At 39.9% G+C, this 20,326-nt stretch overlaps 1 protein-coding gene across 3 annotated transcripts in view; it reads right to left on the bottom strand.

The window, feature by feature from the left end:
- The window catches only part of TMEM185A (transmembrane protein 185A), a gene marked incomplete at both ends in the record, with an annotated part of 54,143 nt that overhangs the window by 24,619 nt on the left and 9,198 nt on the right, over positions 1-20,326 (bottom strand). For 2 of the 3 annotated variants that reach the window (XM_080719317.1, XM_080719315.1), the window contains one exon: positions 884-1,060. The exons of the other annotated variant lie outside the window; for it this stretch is intronic. In XM_080719317.1, the coding sequence (XP_080575443.1) occupies positions 884-1,060 (177 nt within the window). The remainder of the gene's footprint in view (positions 1-883; positions 1,061-20,326) is intronic. 3 annotated transcript variants of the gene reach the window in all.

Here is a 20,326-nt window from a genome sequence, read left to right as displayed (position 1 = left end):
GAGCGTGATGGCACAGGCTTATAATCCCAGCGCTTGGGAGGCTGAGACAGGAGGATCACACAGGTTCAAAGCCAGCCTCAGCTACTTAGTGAGGCTCTCAGAAACTTAATGAGACCCTGTTTCCAAATAAAGTATAATATAGGTCTGGGAGAATAGCCCGTAGGTTAAAAAAAAAAAAAAAGTTGAGGTAGCCCCAACTTCTACACTCTCTCCACATGAGCCTCCCTCTACCCTTCCCACTTGCCTATTGGGCTTTGCTTCACTCCCCAATTTCCTGGTGAAGGTTTTAGAAGAGCATATAGTTTCCAACCCTCCCTCTTTTTTCTGTATGTAGTTCCAGTCTCTGTGAGAGAGAAGGGAAAGACTACCACAGAACTCAGCAACAGCAGCCTACACTTCCCTATAAAACTCTGTCTTCCTTTTCAGCATCTAAGGGATTCTAAGGCTTCTAGCCAAACTACCCCCTTTATAACACTAACAGGTCTAATATCCCAGGAGGAGAGTAGGACAAGAGGAGATACAGCAGCAAAAGTCAAATCCCTGATGATCAAGGCTAGAACTATGAATGCCTTTTAACCACAGGTTCCATGCTTCTTCTTCTAGGATGGTATAAATAATTATGTATTTTGAAGTATGTTTTAGATTTCATAGGAATTTGTAGGCTGGTGGAACACATTTACTCACCCAAACTAACAATGCTTTTCTAAGGATATGTGTCGAGCAACTGCTTTTTAAAAATGTTGAAGAGATCTGTTTGCCTGTACTACAGTTTTTTATAAAATCCCAAATATGAAAAGAAAATGGTCCTTATTTTGTAACAAGAAAAACCAAGATAGAGCTTTCTCAAGACAGAGACCAATGAGTTTTATAAAAGCAGTATTACCGATACTGAGGATTTCGTGCCCAGACTCCAGTTCCAACTGAGGCTCCAACAATAACCATCAACTTCCACAGCCATATTGGAGCAAAGACAGCCCAGTAACTCCACTGAATGATGCCATCCAGGCGAAGGGCCAGCAGCACAGAGAACAGCAGCAGACAGGCATAGATGAGGAATTTACTAGGAGAAAATAAAATGATTTAAAGATGATTCACTTTACAAACAGTTGATAACTGAAATGGGGTGATAGCAATCATTTCTAGAACATAAGGAGTCAGTAATTCAACAACTCTTATTAAAAAGTTCATATCGGCCGGGCGTGGTGGCGCACGCTTGTAATCCCCGCACTTGGGAGGCCGAGACAGGAGGATCGCGCAGGTTCGAAGCCAGCCGTGCTGGCTTAAGAGACCCTGTTTCCAAAAATATAAAATAGGTCTGGGAGTGTAGCCCGGAGGTAGAAGGGCTTCCAGGAACCCCAGTACCACACACACACACACAAAGTTCATATTGTGGATAAGGGAAATACAAAGAAGACTAATCAGTCTCCTATCTTAAAAGGCTTCCTGATAGGCAGGAGTCCACAGAAACATACAATTAAAATACAGCATGATGTAAACATCATCATATATGGTGCTATATGCAGAGTTTGATGAGAATCAAGAAGAAATAAGGGTTCTGTCTAAGGCTCAGGGAAGCAGAGAGGTGGTGACCATGCAGCTCATTTCAAAGAATGTTTGAAAAGCTGCTGGGCAAGAAAGGAGGTGAGATAAGGAAATATTGTAGGAAGAATTAAATAGTTATACCAAGACACGGAGAATGGAAAGGTTGATATGTTCAGGATATGGTCAAGTTCAGTTCTGTCACAATTATTTTATTCTATTTGTAAAAAGGTGACCATTTGCCATGTTCATATGGCATATATATTTGGTACATTATTATACTTTCCATAGCTGAATAAATCAAACAACACCTGTGTGTCTGTGCCCATGTGCACCTACACACACACTCACATCTCACATAAAAAAGAACTGCTGTAAGGCCAAGCATGGTGGTCCACGCTTGTAATTCCAGCATTCGGGAGGCAGAGACCAGAGGATTGTGGTTTGTAGACAGTCTCAGCTACTTAGCAAGGCCCTTCGCATGAGACACTGTTTCAAAAAATAAAAAGAATAATAAATAAGAACAGGATATAGCTCAGAGGTAGAATGAATGCCTCTGGGTTCCATCCCCAGTACTTAAAAAAAAAAACAAAGAATTGTTGTAGACGGTGTCCTTGAAACACTATTTGGAAATTGCTTTGTTAAAGGCTTATTCTGGCCTTGATATATAAAATAAAAGGAATAAGATTTGCCTTCCCACCTTAAAAAAGGAACTGAACAAAAATATACAAAACATTGACTTTTCACACATTGAAAAATAGGCATGAAGAAACAAGAAAGAAGATAGGGAAGGAAGGAGAGAGGAAAAAAGACAATAAATACTGACTGGAGGCAGTTTCCAGGCTGTAGCAAGAAGATAGTTAAAACAAAAGATTGCAAATAATTACGTTAAAAGTAAATAGTCTAAATATCAATTTAAAGACAAAGATTACTAGACCGGATAAATAAGAATGGAAACTATATGCTGCCCGTAAGAAATCTACTTTATTTATAATATAATAGATTAAAAGCAAAATAATGAAAAAGTTATTCCAAATAAATAATAACCAAAAGAAAGCTGGAGTAACTATATTTATATCTATTTTTAATTATCTATTGTTGCTGTAACAAATTACAATAACTTAACAGATTAAAACAACACAAATTTATTATCTCACTGTTTTGTATGACAAAATGCCAAATGGATATGGTCTGTTTCTCTGATTAGAGTCTTACAAGGCTAAAATTGAGATGTCTGTTGTTGGGACCCTTATTAGGATACTCTGGAAAGAATTAACTTCCAAACTCAAATCAGGTTGTTGGCAGAGCTGGGCTTCTTTTGATTGTATGACTGAGATCCCTATTTCTTTGTTGTACATCAGCTTGGGGCCATCCTTACATACTCTACACTTATCTTCCATTCTCTTTTTTTCAGTACTGGGGATGGAACCCAGGAGCAGTCTACCTCTGAGCTACACCTCCAGCCCTATGTTTTTATTCTCTATTTTGGAATAGGGTCTCACTGAGTTACAAAGGGCCTCACTAAGTAGTTGAGGCTGGCTGTGAATCGCTATGCTCCCATCTCAGCCTCCCAAATGCTGGGATTACATGCATGCGCCACCACACCTGGCTTATCTTCCATTCTTGAGGGTCCCTATATCCCAAAGCCAGCAACAGCACACTGAATCTTTATCATGCTTGGATTTTTTCAATTTCTCATCCTGCCATTTTTCTCCTGCTTCCTATAAGAGAAAGCTGATGTGATTAGACTGGGTCTACCTAGATAAACCAGAATAATCTCCCTATTTTAACATCCACTAATGTGGAAGGGGAAATTCAAAAGATGATTTCAAAGATTCCTGTCCCCTGGTCATTTAAACACTTTTCTAGGTACTATTTGAAGAAACTTTTCAGATGAAATTAAGGCTGTTAATCAGCTAACTTTAAATAAGGAGATTGTCCTAGATTATGCAGGTGGGCTCACATGAGTCCACATACATGTGTTCTTCCTTAGAAGAACATGAAGGCAAAAGAGTAAGTTAGAGATGTGGCAAAAGCAGAAATCAGGTGGAGCCAAAGAATGCAAGCAACCTCTAGAAGCTGAGAATGGTTCTTGGCTAACATCGGAAAGATGGAAACTCAGCCCTCCAAGTGCAAGGATCTAAGTTCTCACAAAAACCCCAAATGACTTTGGAATTAGATTAATCCCCAGTACCTCTAGAAGGGAATACAGCCCTTCTAATACTTTGATTTCAACCTGTTAAGACTCTAAGCAGAAGATCCAACTAAGCCACGCTATATTCAGAATTACAACCTATCAAACTGAAAAATGATAAGGTTGTGTAGTTTTAAGCCACCAAGTCCATGGCTATTTGTCATAGTACAATAGAAACTAATACTATAAGCTTAAATACATCTACAAACTCCTCTTTGCCATGTAATATAATTTTTTTTCAGGTTCCAGTGCTGAGGGCAGATATATCTTTGAAGAGTGCATTCTGCCTAGCATAATATAAGACCAGTATATTTCTGAACAAGGGATATTATCAGAGACAAATAGGGGCAGTACATAATGATAAAGGGGTCAGTTTGCCATGGGGACCTAAATATAATAAAAATTTATGTACCTAATAACAAAAATCCAAATTATTGTAGAAAATAAGAACAACAAAAGGAGAAACAGAAAAATCCATAATTATAAATGGAAATTAATACTTTTCTCTCAATAAGTGATGCAACACATGGAATGAAAACTACTAAAGATATACAGAACTGCAACAACAAGATCAACTAACTTGACCTAACTTATATTAATAAACAGATCCTCTTAACAATAGCAAAATATAAATTATTTTCAAATCCACAAGGGACATTCACCAATACAGACTGAATTCTGGGCAATGAGATATGCTTCACCAAATTTAAAAGCTATAAAATCATATAAAGAAAATCTCTAAGTACAGTGAAATTAAATTAGAAATGAAAACAGAAAAGTAACTAAAATAATCTTAAAATACTTTAAATACTATGTGTGTGTGTGTGTGTGTGTGTGTGTGTGTGTGTGTGTGTTTTACTAGAGGCTGAAACCAGGGGCATTCTCTATCTCTGAGCTATACCCTCAGCCATTCATTATTTTGGAACAGGGTCTCACTAAGTTCCAGAGGGCCGCAATAAGTAGCTGAGGCCGTCCTTGAACCTGGGAACCTCCTGTCTCGGCCTTCCAATTATTGAGATTACAGGCATGTGCTACCATGCCCAACTTAAATACACTTCTAAATAATCTACAGGCAAAAGAATAAAATAAGGAAAATCAGAAAAAAATTCTGGCTAAATGAAAGTGAAAACACAATATACCCTAATTTGTGAGATATATGTAAAGCAGTATTTAAGGAAAATTTAGCATTAAAGACTTATATTAGAAAGAAGCTTTATAAATTATTATAGCCATTATGAAAATCAGTATAGAGGTTCCTCAGAAAATTAAAAATAGAACTACCATATGATTCAGCAATCCCACTTGTGGAAATGAATTCAGCATATCAAAGAGACATCTGCATGTCCATATTTGTTGCAGCACTATTCACAAATTCAGAATAGCCAAGAAATAGAAACAACCTAAATATCCATCAGAGTATTAATGAATAAAAAATGTGGTACATGTGCACAATGAAATACTATTCAGACTTAATCTAACTTATATGTGACATCTAAAAAAGCTGATACCATACAAAATGAGAGTAAAGTAGTGGTTACTAGAGGTTGGGGAGAGTGGGAGAAAAAGAACAGGGAGGAGTTTATTAATGGATACAAAGTTACAGTTAGGTATAAGCAAGAAATTCTGGTCTGTTATTGCACAGTAAAGAGCCTATAGATAACAATAACATATACATTGTAAAAATCTGGAAGAAATTATTTTGAAAGTTTTAAAATGATAAATATGTTCAATCTGATTTAAATGTTATACAATAGCCAGCTGTGGTAGCACACACTTGTAATCCCATATTTGGGATGCTGAATCACAGGTTCATGGCAGCCTCATCTACTTAGTGAGGCCCTTTGCAACTTAGTAAAATCCTGTTTCAAAATAAAGAATAAAAATAGATGCAGGGGTGTAGTTATGAGGTAGAATGCCCTTGGATTCCACCTCTAGTTCTGCAAAATAATAAATATTGTACAATATGCATATATATTGAAACATAATATGGTACAGTCTAAGTTTTTACTTGCCAGTTAAAATGTATTCAATTTCAATTAAAAATAAGTTAAAATTTACAAAAGGAAAGAGGATCTCAAGTCAATAATCTAAGTCTCCACTTTAAACAACTAGGAAGAGAAAGAATTTTTTGAAAGGTAAACAGAAGGAAGAAAATAATAAACATAGACACTCAAATCAATAACATACATTAGAAACATATTAGAGAAAGTCCAGGAAATGAAGAGCTAGTCATTTGAAAAGATTTTAAAAATGGCAAATCTATATCCAGAGTGATAAGGGGAAAATAAAGTACATATAAATTACTAGTATCAAGGATGGAAGCAGGCAATTCTTATAAAGTTTTGTAAAGTCTACAAACATTAAAGATATATGAATCTGAAATTTCCAAAAATAATTATCAAATAACTCTTCCTTCCTCTAAATCATATTTAGAGTTGTGAGAATACTAAGTCCTTCCCTTGACTTTTTTAATTATTATTTTTAATTGGTGCATTGAATCATATATCACATTGGAATACAAGACTTGAGAGAATATACAAGCACACATCATCCAATTAGCCCTCATCCAGCCCCCATCCCACTCCCTCCCCCTCCCTCGATACCATGCTTATTTGGTGATTAACTCTGATACATTTGTTTATGTATCTCCTGCGTTTTAAAGAGGCTCCATCCTCCCCTATTCCATACCATCTGATTGGTCACCTTAGTTGCTTCACTATAGGGCCCTTTCTATAGCTTGACCTCTTCCTGTTGCCCCTTTCCTCCTAGTTTTTGCTGATTAGGGGAAGCGTCTGATTTTTGTTTTCTGTGATATATTTTCTGCAGCCTTGCCTCAAGGGGGGCCCTGATTCTGGTCTCGCTGGCCCGGACACCAACATAACCCCGCAGCTGGCTCCGATCCCGGCCTCAGAGGCCCCAGCATTGGCCAAGCCTCACGGCAGGCTCTGATGCCGGCCATTGGCCCCGGCACTGGCCTAACCCCCTCGGCAGACTCCGATCCCGGCCGCAGAGGCACCAGCACCAGCCTAGGCTCATGACAGGCTGTGATCCCAGCCTCGCTGGCCCCAGCACCAGCCTAACCCCTCAGCAGGCTCTGATCCCAGCCTCGGAGGCCCCAATAGCAGCCTTGCCTCCTGTCAGGCTCCGATGCTGGCCGTTGTCCCTGGCATCAGCCTAACCCCTCGGCAGGCTCCGATCCCGGCCTCGGAGGCCCCAGCACTGGCCTTGCCTCATGGTGAGCTCTGATCCCGGCCTTGCTGGCCACAGCAAAGGCCTAACCCCTCGGCAGGCTCTGATCCAAGCCTCGGAGGCCCCAGCACCGGCCTTGCCTCACAGCAGGCTCCGATGCCGGCCTCACTGGCCCCAGCACCAGTCTAACCCCTTGGCAGGCTTCGATTCGGCCTCGGAGGCCTCAGTAGTGGCCTTGCCTCACGGAAGGCTCCGATGCAGGCCATTGGCCCCGGCACCGGCCTAAACCCTCGGCAGGCTCCGATTACGGCTTCGGAGGCCCCAGTAGTGGCCTTGCCTCACGGCAGGCTCCAATGCCAGCCATTGGCCCCAGCACCGGCCTAACTCCTCAGCAGGCTCTTATCCTAGCCTCGAAGGCCCCAGCACCGGCCTTGCCTCACGGCAGGCTCCAATGCCAGCCGCTGGCCCCGGCACCGGCCTAACCCCTCGGCAGGCTCAGATCCCGGCCTTGGAGGCCCCAGCACCGGCCTTGCCTCACGGTGAGCTCCGATCCCGGCTATGCTGGCCCTGGCACTGGCCTAACCCCTTAGCAGGTTCCGATCTCGGCCTCGGAGGCCCCAGCACCGGCCTTGCCTCATGGCATGCTCCGATGCCAGCCTCCTGGCCCCAGCACCGGCCTAACCACTCGACAGGTTCCGATCCCGGCCTCGGAGGCCTCAGTAGTAGCCTTGCCTCACGGAAGGCTCCGATGCCGGCCATTGGCCCCAGCACCGGCCTAACCCCTCGGCAGGCACTTATCCTGGTCTCAGAAGCCCCAGCACCGGCCTTGCTGGCCCCACCACCGGCCTAATCCCTTGGCAGGCTCTTATCCTGGCCTCGGAGGCCCCAGCTCCGGCCTTGCCTCACGGCAGGTTCTGATGCTGGCCTTGCTGGCCCCAGCACCAGCCTAACCCCTCGACAGGCTCCAATCTAGGCCTTGGAGGACCCACCACTGGCCTTTCCTCACGGTGAGCTCTGATCCCGGCCACGCTGGCCCTGGCACCGGCCTAACCCCTCGGCAGGCTCCGATCCTGGCCTTGAAGGCCCCAGCACCAGCCTTGCCTCACAGCAGGCTCCAATCCCGGCCTCACTGGCCCTAGCATCGGCATAACCCCTCGGCAGGCTCTGATCTCGGCCTCAGAGGCCCAATAAGTGGCCTTGCCTCACGGCTGGCTCCGATGTTGGCCATTGACCCGGCACCGGCTTAACCCCTCGGCAGGCTCCTGTCACTGCCTTGAAGCTCCAGCACCGGCCTTGCCTCACGGCAGGCTTCGATCTCGGCTTTGCTGGCCCCGGCACTGGCCTAACTCCTCAGCAGGCTCCGATCCCGGCCTCACTGGCCCCAGAACCGGCCTAACCCCTCGGCAGGCTCCGATCCCGGCCTCGGAGGCTCCAGCACCGGCCTTGCCTCACGGCAGGCTTCAATCCCAGCTTTGCTGTGTCCATCACTGGCCTCAACCCTCGGCAGGTTCCAATCCGAGCACTGTCTTTGCCCAACCAATTGTCCCACGTTCTCGAGGGTGCGTGGTGGTAGCATTCTGCCTCTGGGGTTATTATTTCAAAGGTTCCAGGTGTAATCCATCAGATCTTTGCCTCCCCTGAGTACTGGCCACTACCATTGCCACTGCCTCCACCATTTCAAATCTTTCCCAAGCTCCTTTTCCACTCTGAATGTTGTCCAGTGTTCCTAAGCATGCGTGACGGTAGCATTCGACATTTGGTGTAATTTCTCAAAAAAAAAAAAAATAAGGTTGGTAGGATCTGATTTCTGCTTCTCCTGAATACAAGTCTCCACCGCCATCGTGGAGACCGCTTTCAATACCGCCTTTTTCCTTGGTCTCCGCTAAACTCTCTCCTTACAGATGATGTCCAAGATTCTTAACAATATAGAGAAACAGCAGTCCTCCTTCACGGGGAATTTTTCCATAACTTCCAGTGCATTTGGCTAAGTTTTGTCTGCATTTCCAGTATCCTGGCATCCTCAATGGCCTTCTTAACCCCTCACTGATATTTTTCTTTTTTCTTTTTCTTTTCCTTCTTTTTTTCTCAATAAGAGAAGACAGTATGTGTGGTTTGAGGAGATAGTGGGAACAGGCACTCAGTAGCACTGTGACCCGGCCCGGTTTCCACATGGGTCCAGCATGCTCCGTAGTACTCCACGTGGGGCCCGGGTCACTCCCCGGCTGGCGTGCCCTGCGCGACCCCCGCCCAGAGCCAGGGCACTGGGCACAGTTTCTCCAGGGGTCTGGCATGCTACGCGCGGTCTGGCCCGGGACCCAGAGTCCTGTGACCCAGGGCCCGGATGGCATACCCCGTGCGCATTCCCTTGACTTTTAACCTAACAATACACAGAAAATTTCATGTAAAATGGACCACAGACTTAAATGTAATACGCCAAACTGTTTTTATTTGTGATAATGTGGATGGAACCCTGGGGCATTTTAATTCTGAGCTATACACTCAGATTAATTTTATTCTTTTATTTTAAAAGAGGGTCTCACTAAGTTGTGGAGGGCCTCACAAAGTAGCTAAGGTTGGCTATGAACCTTTGATAAACCTGTCTCAACTTCTCAAGTATTGGGATTATAAGTGTGCAGCACCATGATCAGCTTACCCCAAACTACTAAACATCTGAAACACATATTAAAAACTATTTGTGGGAAGATGATAACCGAGGGAAGTAGCATATACCAGTACTGCTGACACCCAATCTCCATTTCTCCATTGCCTTAAAAATAATGTTCTTACAAAAGCCAGAAAGCACCATAACTACACACACACACACACACACACACACACAAAGTAAAAGTTGGCAGGAAAAAACTAAAGACCGATCGGAAAGCAGAAAAGAAAACCACCCGCCTTGATGCCGCGGGCACTACAGCAGTGCCATCTTGCACCCAACTCCAGAGATGAAAAGGAAATCAACCGAGGACTTGAAGTAAATGACTGTAGATCATCGGAATTGTAAGCCATCAGTCCCTCCTATGCAAACAATGGTTTATAATGCAGCAGTGGTGGTGGAGCTCACCATACTCTCCAGAGATCCAGACAACAAAACCTTAAGTAAAGCCATCATACCTGCGGGAGAACACCCAGCATGGTGTCCCAAAGGACTCATGCAGCCACGATAAACTCCCTGGATCTGAGACTTTGCGATTAAACCCGGCAAACCTGGGGGTGGAAACTGCTGTTGGACATAGCAGAGGCTCAGACAAACTCAGGCTCTGCATCAATGGAAAGTGTGGGGGGAGACCAATACTTAACACTAGATCCAACTAGTAGGATCTCTAGGATCACCACAGACCACCCAATTATGTTGAACAGGGAGAGGTTAGACCAGCCCAGCACTAGCTGTGGAGAACAATGACTCTTACATTGAGTTTGGTCTCAGAACCATCTGCCACCTATGCAGGCAGGGAGAGACCAAGACTCTACATCTGTGGAAAGTGTGGTGACTGACCTACTCTTAACACTAGGTCCGCCCCACTGATACCGGCCATCTGCATAGACTGAGAAAAGAACCAGGCTTGCAGCAGGAAAGGTGTTGTGGTACCCGATTTCTGCACAGAGAAACACTACAGAGGCCTAGTGTGTTGAATATTCATATATTTGTAGGGTTGCATGTTTGTTTGCTCTCTTCCAAACCCTCTCCCAAGATTCTTCCTTTGTACATACCTACTATCTTTTCTCCATCCCTTTTCTTTTTTCCTTTCTTCTTTTCTCTTCTTTGTCTTGTATTAAACCCACTTCATATCACTATACCAGAAACTCTACATTGGTTACTAGAATACTGCTACATAGTCAATATCTCTAATATCTCTTATATACTACCTTACCAAAATCATACTCCCATTTTATTTGATCCTATCTGTGGCTTTATCCTGTTCTTGAATTTACAACTTCATTTCCCTCCTCACTCAACCTTCACTGTTGAATACAACACAACTTGTCCTTGAATATAACAGCTGCAACTTAGGGACTCAGAGAAAACAACCACAAGCAACAGATACAAACTTCTGAAAGCATGAGGAGGAGAAATAACAAAGAAGCAATTAGCTCCCACAAAACAATAACAGAACCTAACACACAGATAGCATAGATCTCCAGAATGTCAAGCCAGGAATGTAACTGTAAAAATAATGGAGGACTTCTGAATTTAGAGAGAGTCTGAAAGAAATAAAGGATGCAATCATTAAAGTGAAAACATCAATTCAAACTATAAACAATCAATTAGATCACATGGAGAATAGAATCTCACTCTTAGAAGATGATCACTCCAAAAATGAATTCATAGTATATAACTTAGAAAAAAACAATTTGATAACATGAATTAGACAATGAATAAATATGGGCCCATTTTAAAAGACCTTACCTAAGAATAATTGGCATAGAAGAGGGAATACAAGGTAAAACTGAAAGGATCAACAATCTTTTCGAAGAAGTAATATCAGAAAATTTTCCAAACACAGAGTAAGAGGTCAATACACAAGTACTGGAAACGTATAGAACCCTCTTTAGACAAGATCAAAGAAAAGGTTCATCACACCACATAATAGTCAGACTGACCAATGTAGAAAACAAGGAGAGAATCTTAAAGGCAACAAAAACAAAAGACCAAGTGACATTCAGAGACAAACCAATTAGATTCACTCCAGACTTCCCAAACCAATCCAGAAATCCAGAAGGGCCTGGAGTAACATTCCAAATCTGAAAGAAAAAAACTTGCAGCCAAAAATTTCCTACCCCCAAAAAACTATCCCTCAAATTAGATAGAGAAAAATCTTCCAAGACAAACAGAAGCTGAAGGAATTTATGTCTTTCAAACCAACACTAGAGAAAATACTCAGAGATTAACTCCAAAGAAGAAATAAGTAATACATGCCAGAACCAGAGAAATAATTTCCACTTAGCAAACAACTGAGAAAAGAAGAAGAGACACTACCTCAAACAGAAGTTAAATCTCAATATGGTAGGAATGAAAAACCATCTCACAACAAACACACGGAACATAAATGGCCTCAACACCCAGATAAAAAGACATAAGTTGGGAAATGGATTAAAAACCAGAATCCATCTATCTGCTGCCCCAAGAAACACACTTTACAAGGAAAAACAATAACAAACTAAAAGCAAAGGCTTAGATCAAGTTATCCATGACAACAGAACTCGAAGACAAGCAGGAGTAGTTACTATGATATCAGACTAGTTAGACTTCAAGCCCAAGCTTATTAGAAGAGACAAAACAGATCATTTTTTCTGGAAAAAGGAAACATACAACAAGAAGAAATAACGAGAGTCAACATTTATGCCCCAAATATAGTTGCAAGCTACTTTCATAAAACAAACTCTTTGTGACATTAAGTCATACATAAGTCCCAATACAATAATATTGGGAGACTTCAACACCCCTCTCACAATGTTAGACCAATATTCTACATAAAAAGTCAGTAAAGATGCTTCAGACCTAAAAAACACCATCAACCAAATGGACCTAACGGACACATATAGAATATACTAACCAACTACAGCACAGTTAACATTTTTCTCAGCTGCTCATAAAACCTTCTCCAAAACAGATCACATCCTGGGCCTCAAAGTGAGCACTAGCAAATTCAAAAAATATGACATACTTCCCTGTGTCTTTTCAGACCATAATGGAATGAAATTAGAAATCAACTATAAGAAGACCCATGTGGAGACAGAATACCACATGCTGAATGAAGAATGAGTCATAGAAAAAATAAGGGGTGAAATCAAGAAATTTCTAAAAACAAACAAAAATAGAGATACAACATATCAATATCTCTGGGATACTTTGAAGGCACTATAAGGAAAACTCACAGCACTGAATGCCCACATTAAAAGAACAGAAAACCACCAAATAAATATTCTAATGACACACCTCAAAGCCCTTGAAAAACAGGAAAAATCTATCCCCAAAGCCAGTAGAAGGGAAATTAAGATCAGAGCAGAAATCAACGAAATAGGGAATAAAAAACACAGAAAATAAACAAAAACAAAAGCTGGTTTCTCAAAAAAATAACAAGATAAATAAACCACTAGCCAACTTAAAAAAAGAGAGAATCAACCCAAATTATTAAGATAAGAGATGAAAACAGTATAGAAATCCAGAGGATTACCAGAAACTACTTTGAAAAACTATACTCAAAAAAAGTGGAAAATTTGGAAGAAATTGATAACTTTCTCCATAAATAGAACCTTCCTAAACTGAGTCAAGAAGATATAGAAAATTTAAACCAACCAATATCAATCAAAGAGTTTTAATCAACAATAAAGAGACTACCATTGAATAAAAGCCCAAAACCAGATGACTTCCCAAGTGAATTTTATAAAACCTTTATAGAAGAGCAGATCCCGATACTTCTCAAACTATTTCACAAAATAGAGAGAAATGGGACTCTCCCAAATACATTCTATGAAGCCAACATCACATTAATACAAAATCCAAATAAAGACAGCTCAAGAATGGAAATTACAGACCTATATCATTGATGAACTTGGATGGAAAACTGCTAAACAAAATACTAGCAATACACATTCAAATCCACATCAAGAAAATCATACACCATGACCAAGTATGATTCATCCCAGGTATATAAGGCTGGTTCAACATACAAAAATCAATCCATGTAATTCATCACATAAACTGAACCAAAGACATAAATCACATGATCATTTCAATAGATACTGATAAAACATCTGACAAAACTCAACATCCATTTATGCTAAAAGCACTGCAGAGAATTGGAAAAGAAGGAACATACCTCAGTATCCTAAAGGCAACCTACAAAAGGCCCAAAGCCAATGTTATATTAAATGGGGAAAAACTGCAAGAATTAGCCCTAAAAACAGGAGAAAGACAAGGATGTCCATTATCACCACTTCTCTTCAATATAGTACTTGAGACTCTAGATAGAGCAATAAGGCAAGATAAGAACATCAAAGGAGTACAAATAAGAAAAAAGAACTAAAACTTTCACTATTTGCAGATGACATGATGCTATACTTAGAAGACACAACAAATCAACCAAAAAGTTTATAGAACTGACCAACAGATTCAGTAAAGTATCTGGATACAAAATCAGAAGCTTTTCAGTATACCAACTATATATCCACTAAGAAATAAATCCACAAAACACCACCACTCAGGGTATCCTACAAAAAATAAAATATTTAGGAATAAACTTAACCAAGGAGGTAAAAGACCTCTACAAAAAATATAAAACAAAGGAAAAATAAAAAAGACCTTAGAAGATGAAAAGATCTTCTATGTTTATGGATAGGCAAAATAAATATCATAAAAATGACCATACTTCCAAAAGTGATCTACAGATTCAACATAATACCTATTAAATTAACATTCCTTACAAACATAGAACAATTAGCCCTTAAATTCATTTGAAACAACAAAACACCCAGAATAGCCAAAGTAGTTCTCAACAACAAAACCATGCAGGAAAAATCACAATACCTGACTTTACAGTATACTACAAAGCCATAGTAATAAAAACAGCATGGCACTGGAACAAATACAGATACATAGACCAACGGAGCAGAATAGAAGACCCAGAAACAGGTCCACAGACTTACAGCCAATTGATTTTTGACAACGGGGCCAAAAACATACATTAGAAAGATGAGAGCCTGTTCAACAAACAGTGTTGGCAAAACTGGTTAACCATCTATAGAAAAAAATAAGCCCCAATTTCTCACCTTGCACAAGAGTCAATTCAAGATGCATCAAAGACTTGGAAATTAGACCAGAGACCTTGAGGCTCCTTGAAGAGGGCATAGATCCAACACTGCAACACACAGACATAGGTAAAAACTTTCTCAACAAGACCCCAAAGGCACAAGAAACTAAAAGGCAGATCAATATGTGGGATTGCATGAAACTGAAGAGCTTCTGTACAGTAATGGATACTATCAAGAACCTCAACCCAGAGCCAACAGAATGGGAGATTTTTGCTACCTACTCCTCTGATAGAGGACTAATATCTAGAATATACAGAGAACTCAAGAAACTCAACACTAAAAAAACAAATAACCCAATCAAAAATGGGCAAATGAACTATTCAGACACTTCATGAAAGAAGAAACTCAAACGGCCAATAATGCATGAAAAAATGTTCATCATCATTAGCAATCTGAGAGCTGTGAATCATAATTACCCTGAGATTTCACCTAACTCCAACTAGAATGGCAATCATTCAAAACACAACAAATTTTGACCAGGATGTGGAGAAGTGGTAAATCTAAAACATTGTTGGTAGGACTGCAAATTAGTGCAACCACTTTGGTAAACAGTATGGAGGATCCTCAGAAGAATGGGAACAAACTTACCATTTGATGCAGCATTACCACTTCTGGGTATCTACCCTAAAGAATGGAAACCAAACTACCAAACTAATGCATGCGAATCTATGTTCATAGCTTTATAATTCACAATTGCCAAACTCTGGAACCAGCCAAGATGTCTATCAACAGATAAATGGATTACAGAAATATTCGATATGTACACAATGGAATTTTACTCAGTCATAAAGAAAAACACAATTTTGCCATTTACAGGGAAATGGATGGAACTGGAGAACATTATGCTAAGTGAGATTAGTCAGTCACACACACACACACACACACACACACACACACACACAAATAAATTGGATGCTCTCCCTAATATATAAAAGCTAGGGAGAAAATGGGTCATAGGACAAACTCTAGAAGAATAAGGCAATACTATAAATGATCAAATAAAGCGACCTGAGGGGAAGGGAGGTGGGGAGAGGGGAATTCTCTAATGTTTATGAAGTATATTAACAAACATATCAGAGTCAATCACTAAGCCAAACATGAGGAGGGAGGGTGAGGGAATGAGGCGGGAACTGGGTATGGGATAATTGGGTAATGTGTACATGTATGCCTCCAACACCTTGTACTATATTAAGGTGTATGATTACAATGCACCAATGAAAAATAAAAAAAAAATATTTCCAATGCAGAGTTAGGCAAAGATTTCTTAAATGGGATACAAAATCAGAATTTTTTAAATTAAACTCTTACTTTTAAAAAGATAAAATTAAGAAAATTACAAGTTAAACCACTAAGTAGGAAAACACATTCTGAAAAGATATTTGACAAAATATCTGTATCTAGTTTATTGAAATGATGTTTGCAACTAAAAAAACAACAACTCAATTAAAAATGGCCAAAAATAGGAAAACATAGACCATCATAGAAAATATACTAAAGACAAATAAACGCATTAACAGATGATCAGTATTTTCAGGCATTAAAAAGTACAAATTACAGTTGGGCATGATGACACATGCCTGTAATCCCAGTACTTGGGAAACTTAAGACAGAAGGATCACAGGTTTGAGGCCAGCCTCAGCAACTTCATGAGGTCCTTCACAACGTAGTGAGATCCTGTTTCAAAATTAAACATAAAAGTAGAGCTGGGGGTGTAGCTAAAAAAAAAAAAAAAAGAATAAAGAACAACAACAACAACAAAAAAATCCAGGCATGGTAGTGCACTTTTTTTTTTTTTTTTTTTTTTTTTTTTTTTTTTTTTTTTTTTGGCGGTACTAGGGATGGAACCCAGGGGCATTCTGCCACCAAGCTACATCCCCAGCCCTATTTTTTATTATTTATTTTGAAATAGGGTCTCACTTGAGTCTCAAAGGGCCTCATGAAGTAGCTGAGGCTATCTGCAAACCCAGATCCTCCTATCTCAGCCTCCCAAATGCTGGCATTACAAATGTGCGCCACCACACCAGGTGATGTGCACACTTTTAATCTCTGGACCTGGGAAGCTGAGATAGTTGGATCGCAGATTTAAGATCAGCCTTTGCAACTTAGTGAGACCCTGTTTCAAAATAAAGAACAAAATAGCACTAGGAATATAGCTCAGAGGTAGCATGCCCCTGGGTTGGATTCCCAGTACCACACAAACACACACACAAACACACACACACACATGCACACACACAAATAGAAATGGGGTAGAATGTCCCTGGGTTCAAAATCCAGTATCACAAAAAGGTGCAAATTTTAACAACAATGAGATAAAATTACAGTGACTAGAGTGGCTAAAATTAAAATGATTGACAAGTGCTGAGAAGGATGTGAAACAACTGGAATTTGCATATATGTTGGTGGGGACAGAAAAGAGTAGTCATATTAGAAACACATTAGCAGTTTCTTATTAAGTACTTATTTTATGGCTGAGCAATCCCACAACTAAGTATTTACCCAAGAAAAAGAGAAACATGACAGCACAAAGGCTTGTATTTAAATTTCCACAGCATGTAACTTTACTCTTAATAGCCATTGGAAAAAAAAAACCCCAAATAGTAGATATTCATCAATAGAACACTACAACTCAACAAGTAGTAGTTTCTTCTTTTTTTGGTGGTACTGGTGGTGGAACCCAGAGGCTTTTCTACCTCCAGGCTATACTCCCATACCTATTTTATACTTTATTTAGAAAATAGGGTCTCACTAAGTTGCTGAAAGCCTAAGTAGCTTAGGCTGGCTTTGAACCTGGGTGATCCTCCTGTTTCAGCCTCCCAAGCACTGGGTTTACAAGCATGCGTCACCACACCCAGCTCTATAAGTGATAGTTTCTTAAAGGTTAACTACAATGTGAAGTCTGAAATCTTGTTAATGAACTTTTTGTATTTCACTACATTAAAATCTACTGATCTTTTTTATACGTTGAATTACTCTTTTATCCCTGTATGTTTTTGTAATATCATGTCGTTTCACTGGGAAAATTGGTTCACTGATGAAGATATTCTACATGGAGGCACATTTTACTATGCAACACCAAACATCATAGCATTTATTATATCCACTTGCTTCATCAAGTATTTACGTTCTGTGAGGTCATTAAGTTCATGGTGGTAGACACAAGTTTTTTTTTTTTTTTTTTTTTTCTTTAAAACTGGTTTCTGGGAAACCACAAAAGCTCAAATTTTAATATGTGCAAAAATGCCATGAATTGTTTTACTTGAAGTGGTAGATTTACTTCTGGCATTTCAAAAAAGATGCCTACCAAATACTCTAAGCCAAAAAACCAGTCTTGTCTGCTAACTGTTCTTCTGAATAAAAATGACATTCCATGAAAACAGCAGTTTACAACTTAAGCACAAAAGTATTTCTACTTCAGTGAACTGTGGGACATTAGTTTATAGCAGGAAGCCTTTATGTGTTCTTCATATCTCATCACTTGGACTGTTAAACTAAATGTGTACTTAGGGGTCAAAATTAAACTAGTATTTTTGTGCTTCTGAAGCTGGCATTTCAAACTGCAAATATGTAGCAGTGAAGAATCTCATGACAATTAGTACAATGGGTGGCACTACCCTGAGTCATGCTCAGGTGTTTGCTATTTGACCACTACGGTGTCCACACCACCACTGATGACTGTCAAACCAGATAAAAAGCCATAGAATGACAACGTTATTATGAAAATAATTTTGACCTTTCAGACCCCTAGAAAGTATATCAAGGTCTTCCAGGAAATCTGTGGATATCTGATAAACACTGGATTAAGTACATGTTAGGTATTATTATTATTATTATTATTATTATTATTATTTACTTTGTGGGTCTGGGGATGGAACCCAGGAACATTCAACCTCTGAGCTATACCCCCTGCCCTATTTTTATTATTTATTTTGAAACAGGGTCTTACTAAGCCATGGAGGGCCTCACTAAGTAGCTGAGGCTGTCTATGAACCGCGATCCTCTGGTCCCAGCCTCCTGAATGCTGGGATTAGAAGCATGTGCCACCATGCCCGGCTACGTATTATTATTAATACACAAAATGAAGGTTTTTATAAGAAGCTACAAAGAAAAATAGAGCTAAGACTGAAAGGTGCCAAGATTAAGAATGACTGTTTCTTAAACCTTGGAGAAAGTGGCTTGTGTGCTGGTGGGGGGGGGGGCAGGGATTCACAAGCTAATAGAGTGGAGTCATCACAAATATAGTACGTAAAGAACACAGAAACTTTTTTCTGCCTTAAAGCAGAGGTGGTGTTCCAAAATCTAGAAAATCAAAATTGGTTTGTCAACCAAAGCTTGTGGCTATAAATATCATTACCAAAACAATGGCCTTAAAAACAAAATATTTAAAAGAAATAATTAAACTGAAACATTAATAAATACAAGGACAATAACAGAAATAGAATTCATAGGTTAAAAAAAAGAAAAGAAAGATACTACATCAGGAAGGAGTTTTTGACCATAAACAAAAAATTGATGGAGGATAAACACTGTAAATTAAACTTATTATTCTTAGCTGGGCATGGTGGTACATGCTTGTATTCCCAGTACTTGGGAGGCTGAGACAGAAGAATCCCAGGTTTGCTACCAGCCTCCTCTATTTAGTGAGGCCCTTTGCAACTTAGTGAGACACTGTTTCAAAATACAGAATAAAACAGGGCTGGGGGTATAGCTCTGAGATTTAATGCCTCTGGCTCAATCATTAGTACCAAAGAGAAAAAAGACCTTATTAATCTCTATAAAAGAGAGTTTTCTTGCCCAATAAGAGTAGTGAAAATAATGAAAATAGAAGTATTGAAATGTTTGTGTTAGAAAAGTCATTGTCTTATGGCTTTTGATATAATTTAAAGGGGAATTAATATTTTGTCTATTAAGTAAAAAGAAGAAAAAAAGAAAACAAGATGAATTTTAAAAAGGACAAATAATAGTATAAAATAAAATTTATGATTCACTTACTAGAGTTAGAAAGGGTTGAATGCTCTCATGTTTACCTTCTGCTGCTACCATACAAAATCACCACAAACTTAAGTGTCTTAAAAAGCAAAAACTTATCTTATTGTTCTGTTGATGAGAAGTCCAATCTTGGTTTCATTTGGCTAACCTCAGGGTAGCAGCAAGGCTACATTCCTTCTGGAGGCTCTAGAAGACAATGTTTCACTGACTTTCCCAGCCACATTCCTTAGTGCTTGGCCTCTTCCTCCATTTTCAAAGTCAGCAATGGAGAATTAAGTATTCCTCAAACTGAATCACTCTAACTTCCTATTCTGTCTCCATCTTTTTTTCTTTGCAGTGCTGGGGATTGAGCCCAGGGCCTCCCACATGCTAGGCAAACACTCTACAATAAACTACATCTTAACCCCGCTGTCTTCCTTCTTTTACACTTAAGAACCCTGTGATTATTTGGTTCAGCAAAGCAAAAGAATTCAGAGTAATCTCCACATTTTAAGGTCAGCTGATGTCACCTGCTATTTTAATATATTTTTTGCCATGTAAAGGAATATATTCCCAGATTGTCAGGATTAGGGTGTGGGTATATATGGGGGAGGTCAT

The sequence above is a fragment of the Muscardinus avellanarius genome (genome assembly GCF_963383645.1).
Source record: "Muscardinus avellanarius genome assembly, chromosome: X".
In the NCBI taxonomy this organism is placed as follows: Eukaryota; Metazoa; Chordata; class Mammalia; order Rodentia; family Gliridae; genus Muscardinus; species Muscardinus avellanarius.
Note: the sequence above shows the minus strand (reverse complement) of the source record. Positions and strands in the feature narration are given on the sequence as shown.